A 6,274-nucleotide genomic window follows, 5' to 3' on the forward strand; every position below is an offset into this window, starting at 1 on the left:
TATTAACTATGATTAAAAAATCTTATCCAGATAAATAACAAACATTTATCAAAAGCTAACTACATGTACTTCTCATTACAAAACTAACATAGTTATCCCAATACTGGAAAACATTATTTTAAACGTTTTAATTTTAATATAAATAAAAACGGATCATAGTGAAATAATTTTTCAAGACTCTTTTCTACCAAAATCTTTTGATACTTAGTTTTTCCTACAGTTGTCAATTAGACATCAAAATCTATAAATTTTGTCAAGTTTATTTTTCACCAATTTCAGTATAAAAGATAAAATCCTGAAATATTTCCATCAATCTTAATGAGAGATAGCTCAAAGAGTCTTGAACAACACAAAAAAAATGAAATCACAATAATTAACTTTTTTACAGTACTCTTTAATTCTTTATAACTAAAGGACCAGATTTCAAAGTAGTAAAATTAAATCAAATGATTGGCATTCAATGATATTTTTTAATAAATATCTAGCTATTTCTTTATCAATTGTTCTAGTGTAAAGTAAAACAACCTTCCTTTAACATACAACTACATGTACAAACATTTAACCCACAACTTGAAAGGATTAGAAGACATCACAACAGCATCTGACACCAATTACACTAATGGTCCCATTTTGGGAAAAAATTACTTGAAAGATTTGTAAGAAAAAACCTATCATACATGTACCTCATGCATACACAACTTATAATCATTCATATGTTGAACTATTTATACAGTCATTCTTCATATGCACAATCAACATGATCAAATAACAATTATCTTCTGTAAAGCTTTTAACAACAAGATGAACCACCTCCACCAACTGTTTGTGTATTCAGACTAATTCCACCGGACTTTGAACTGGCTAATCCTGAATCTCCACCAATTCTTCTCTTTAATTCCTGATGATAAAAATTAAGTTATAATAATGATGAGTTAATACTTTGGTATAGATGTTACATGTACATGGGTATCAACAAGATAAATTTATGTAAACTTCATGTAGTCGTTTTGGGCTTTGCTTGTTTTCAGTATCTGTCATTATCCTCGTACAGTTGTATCTGTACTTTGTTTCTTTTGAGATTTTCATTACCGGTACTTATTTTGTGCTCTGTAATAGTCTGTATCAATCTGATGAGTTACACAATTTTTAATTGCTTTTTATAATTTGTTCTTATGTTGTACTTTTGCACCATGTCCAAAATTAGGAACCATATATCATATGTTTTTTGTTTATTGCTTTGTACATAAATTGTATTTTTTTACATTAATATGTGATATGGGATTTGCTCATTGTTCAAGGTCATACTGTTCCCTATAGTTGCTAATTTCCATGGCATTTTATCTCTGGTGGAGAGTTTTCTCATTGGTTATCAAACTCATCTTATTATTTTTAAAGGATCCTAAATCACTTAAAAATAAATGTTCACAACTTTCAAAAGGTCATTCTATAGATATAGGAAGATGTGGTGTGAGTGCCAATGAGACAACTCTCCATCCAAATAACAATTTAAAAATTAAACCATTATAGGTTAAAGTACGGCCTTCAACACGGAGCCTTGGCTCACACCGAACAACAAGCTATAAAGGGCCCCAAAATTACTAGTGTAAAACCATTCAAACGGGAAAACCAACGGTCTAATCTATATAAACTATAATAATATGACTATTAAAATAATAAGATGTGGTATAATTACCTATGAGACAACACTTCACCAGGGACCAATTTTCATTTTTTCTTTTTATTATTTATAGATCTATAAATATATTTCTACAATTACAGGTAGGACCAGGTACTCAAATTAAACAATAATTATAGATTATCGTTGGTGATCTCAACAAGATTTATTTTCTCCCTTGAGCTGGTACAGCGAAAGTGAGAAAAGCAACCGAGTTGAGATGACCATAATAATCTGTTTATCGCTATTTTACCTATGATGATGTCGTCAATTTCATGTCAATTTCCTTAGCAACGCCACATGGCCTCCTTAGTTTCTAGCGATAATTTTTCCATCTCAAGCGAGAAGCATGATATGAAAATTATCACAAAAAAAGATCAAAAGAAAAATGCACAAAATAGCGATAAAGTTTTCTTAAAGGTTATCAATTACTGTAGGAAATAAGAAGATGTGGTATTATTGTCAATGAGACAACTCTCCATCTGAGACCAACCTTCATTTATTTGATACTCTACAATTACAGGTAGGACCAGGTACCAGATTAAAACAATTCAGTCTTTTTTAACATGTTTGAGGTTGAAACTTACTGTAGCCATTTCTAAAAAGACTTGTTCCACATTTGTATTTTCTTTAGCACTTGTTTCAATCACATCAATCATGTTATGTTGTTGAGCAAAATTTTTAGCTTCAGAAGTATTCACCTCTCTTAAATGTTCCAAGTCTCTTTTGTTACCTGTAAAATAGGAAAAGTTTTCATTTACAATATAAATTTAAGTAAATTATACCTATTCATCATATTTATACACAGCTGATATTTTAAAACATGAAACTACACACAATAATAGCATTACCCATCAAACACTTACAAGCCATCCCTAAGTCAGCAATGTTTCTTTATCTTTTGATATTAATCATGTTAATTGATTGATTGATTGTTAGACTGGTTGTATATTTTTTACTGCACAATTAAAACAATTTTCCCTTGATGATGTTCACGAAAACACTATGCAGACAATGGCAAACAAAATAGTAATAGTATTTCACTTCTCCCAATTCTCTCATGGAAGGAGAAGTCACTTCTCCCTCTTAAAAATCCTAGATTAGGCCCTGTAAATAAAAATACCTCAGACTGTACCTAAATATTGACAGAAGTGTCTGAATCTCACAGTGATGAGGGAGCATCTGTCAAAGTTTCCTGAAAACCAGGAAGGATTGAAAAAATAGCACATTTAAAACTTTTTTTAACATGTACCATAAAACATGAACATTATTTTTGAAGACCATATGTTGACTGAATTATGTTTTCATGGTGACCTGATTTGTTGGGTTGCTGTCTCATCATTGCTCAACAGCTACTTCCTTTCATACACATGTATTGCTCCTAAAAACAGACAGTTGCTTACCTATCAAACACTGAACTATACTACCACCAGCATATCGTTTGACATCTTCTAACCATCGAGGTAGATCTTCAAAAGATTCTCTTCTTGTAATGTCATAAGCTAATATAACACCATTGGCACTTCTGTAATAGCTTTGTGTGATCGTACGAAATCTCTCCTGGCCAGCAGTATCCCAGATTTGAAGCTGGAAATTATACATCATAATAAAAATAAAATTGAGAATGGAATATTGTCAAAACAATTTATAAAATAAAATATTTGTATTCAATTAAAAGTTTGTAAGGGTTCCGTGGAACCCAGTGTCTCGCCTACTATAGCTGTTAATAGCAGCCTCAACAAAAATGAGGAAAAAATTAATTAAAATATTCCTCTCGTTACTATCTTTTCGTTGTAAGAAGCTTCTGTCTGAGTTTTGAAAAAATCTGGAATAGTTTATGAATCTAATAAATGTTTTAAAAACTTTAACTGCAAACAGTTTGTAAGTAAGAAAAAGAAAAACTAAGTCCATTTATAATAAATAAAATATGGAAAAACAGGAACAAAATTTTAACTAATTTCCCTTCTAGATACCAGCTTTTAGTCATAAATAAGCTTCGGTCCTACTTTGGTTCAAATCCAGGATAGTCTTTAAGAAAGTAATTTTTATTAATATTATTTTTTTTAAACTTTAACCACAGAGGTAATGTAATGTTTCCTGGCAGAAAAACTAAGTCCGTTAATAAGTAAAATAGGAAAATTTTAAAAACAGCATTTTTTTTTTAATTTACTTCTGGATACTATCTTACTATAAACAAGCTTTTGACCAAGTTTGGTACAATTCCATGATAGTTTAGGAAAGTTATTAAAATTTCAAAAAATTTAACCACAGAGTGAATATTTGTGGATGCCGCAGGCGCCAACAACTGAATGTAGTATCGCTATGTCCCGCTTTTTCAACAAAAGTTGAAGGCTCGACAAAAATCCATACAAACAGTATATTATTAATAGAAATAAATGGATATACTTAACAGATCATGACAAAACTGTCAACACTTGTTGTGAAAAGTAAAACTGTGTTTATTTTATTGATAAATGTACATATAAATGTATCACCCACAGAAAAGAAAACTATTACATTGTATTTAACCAAACATATTTTTTCTCTGTATTAATGTCAGAACAACCTATCATGCCTATGGCATTTTTAACTTGATCTTAAACTTGAACTTTTGACGCATACAACAATCACTTTTCCATTGTAGCGTCAGATATTTTGTGTTTTGGCATCAGATATTTTGTGTTATGACGTCAACATTTTATGGGAACCTGTGTGATATCCAGTAATGGGGGACAAAAGCGATAAGGTGTATTGTGTTAAGAGCGGATCTAGCAGATATTAATCCAATATACCAGTCATACCAGTCGACTTGAATATATCTCCGCCCCAAAACATTTATGATACAGGCCTCTCTGCGGATCGGCTATTAACACAATATAACGCATACCAGTGGACTGGCATATATTTCTGCCCCCAAAACATCTATGATATGCGTGACTGTGGATAAACCTTTAAGTAATTTTAACAACAAATTCAACAAGATTAATTTTACGAGAAAGTTATGTGTTTAGAGGTATACTATTTAACCTTCACTAATTTCCCATCAACTTTTAATGTTTTCATTGTGAAATCAACACCTATGGTACTCCCATGCTTTTCAACGTATGTTCCTGACTTAAAACGCTGAACTACACATGTTTTTCCAACTCCCGCATCACCTATCAACACAATTTTAAAAAGAAAATCAAAAGAATCATCTGTATCAGCTGATGACGGATAAAAAGCCATCGGAATATTAACAGACTTTTGTTGACATGACGAGAATAACCGGAAATATGACTAATATTCTCACCTCTTATTCTACCGGAAGTGATATTGTCAAATTTGTCGACGTTTTCTAGAAAATGATTAGATAGGTCGTTTTACATATGTTTGAGCTCAGAACATGGGACCGATCATTGCTTTTAAGAATGGCACAAACTTGAAGAATAAAAATCTTCAATTAACTACAATATTTGTTGAAATTGGCATGCGTAAGGGAGGCAACTCAAAATCGAATACATACTAATACCAAAATGCAAAATTAGAGAATATATGACAACTACGTACCTATTCCACAGACATTATTTTCCATTAAAATGACAATTTAATATTTTTGTTCTATTTTCGGACATTCCAAAGTGATCTTAGCAATACCCTTAAACATACGCGAAAAATATCAAAAAATCATCATTATAAATATAGTAAATAAAGGCAACAGTAGTATACCGCTGTTCAAAACTCATAAATCCAGGGACAAAAAACAAAATCGGTGCAACAAACCAAAACCGAGGGAAACGCATTAAATATAAGAGGAGAACAACGACACAACACCGAAACGCAACAGCACACAGAAACGGACCAAGCAACAGACAATACACCACGAGAATAACAAATATAACATCAAAACCAAATACATGAATATGGGATAGACATGCAAGTACCGTGCCACGTCTTATCTCAAAAATAAGAGAAAACAGAAACGACTCAACGTTAAAATGCAACACACACATAGAAACGAACAATATTATAACAATGGCCATCTTCCTGACTTGGTACAGGACACTTTTAAAGGGGAATAAAAGTGGTGGGTTGAACCTGGTTTTAAGGCATGCCAAACCTCGCACTTTAATGGCACAGTTAAATATAACATTGAAATGAAAACAAAATATTACAGGACTTCAATACAAATAAAAAGCAGAACATATTAGACAAAGAAAAGCATGATTAATAGATAACAAAAAGCATCAGGTTTAAAATTCAATACGCCAAAACGGCCTTAATTCATAATGATTTTATTTGGGAGTACAAAGGTTTTTTTCAGTTTTAAATTCGCATGTTTAAAAAGTTAATATCGTAATAGAAATGATAATTGACTTTCAGGAGGGTAATCCCATTTATTTAAGTATCACATTATACAAAAAACTTCCAGGGCTTCATGTACAAATAACTGAAAATTATTATGTGCACTATATTCAGTGTCAGTGAATTTGATACATGTACAAATACTTTTTTCAATCAAATTGGTGATCACCATAGATAAAATATATTGAAATTTATAAACTGAGAAAACTAAATTTATAAAAATGTTATGTAAGGCGCATGGATATTGGTTCATAT

At 31.2% G+C, this 6,274-nt stretch overlaps 1 protein-coding gene across 1 annotated transcript; it reads right to left on the reverse strand.

Moving 5' to 3' along the window:
- Nucleotides 1-384: 384 nt before the first annotated feature.
- On the reverse strand, nt 385-4,949 carry LOC134686807 (ras-related protein Rab-43-like). The gene is made up of 4 exons (XM_063546600.1): nt 4,703-4,949; nt 3,079-3,262; nt 2,263-2,408; nt 385-898 (listed from the first exon to the last, which is right to left on the reverse strand). Exons 1-4 carry the CDS (start codon nt 4,901-4,903, stop codon nt 791-793), a joined length of 639 nt encoding a protein of 212 aa, XP_063402670.1. The 5' UTR covers nt 4,904-4,949; the 3' UTR covers nt 385-790.
- Between the last annotated feature and the right edge of the window lie 1,325 nt (nt 4,950-6,274).

The sequence above is a fragment of the Mytilus trossulus genome, chromosome 1 (assembly GCF_036588685.1).
Source record: "Mytilus trossulus isolate FHL-02 chromosome 1, PNRI_Mtr1.1.1.hap1, whole genome shotgun sequence".
Lineage (NCBI taxonomy): Eukaryota > Metazoa > Mollusca > Bivalvia > Mytilida > Mytilidae > Mytilus > Mytilus trossulus.

What these genes read in the sequence shown, in the direction of transcription:
- LOC134686807 (XM_063546600.1), bottom strand. Translation starts at nt 4,903, where the DNA reads ATGGCTTTTTATCCGTCATCAGCTGATACAGATGATTCTTTTGATTTT. An exon ending in TTGATGGGAAATTAGTGAAG is followed by an intron (nt 3,263 to 4,702) that starts GTTAAATAGTAT and finishes TATAATTTCCAG; the next exon opens with CTTCAAATCTGGGATACTGC. An exon ending in TCTTTTTAGAAATGGCTACA is followed by an intron (nt 899 to 2,262) that starts GTAAGTTTCAAC and finishes TTTTATCATCAG; the next exon opens with GAATTAAAGAGAAGAATTGG.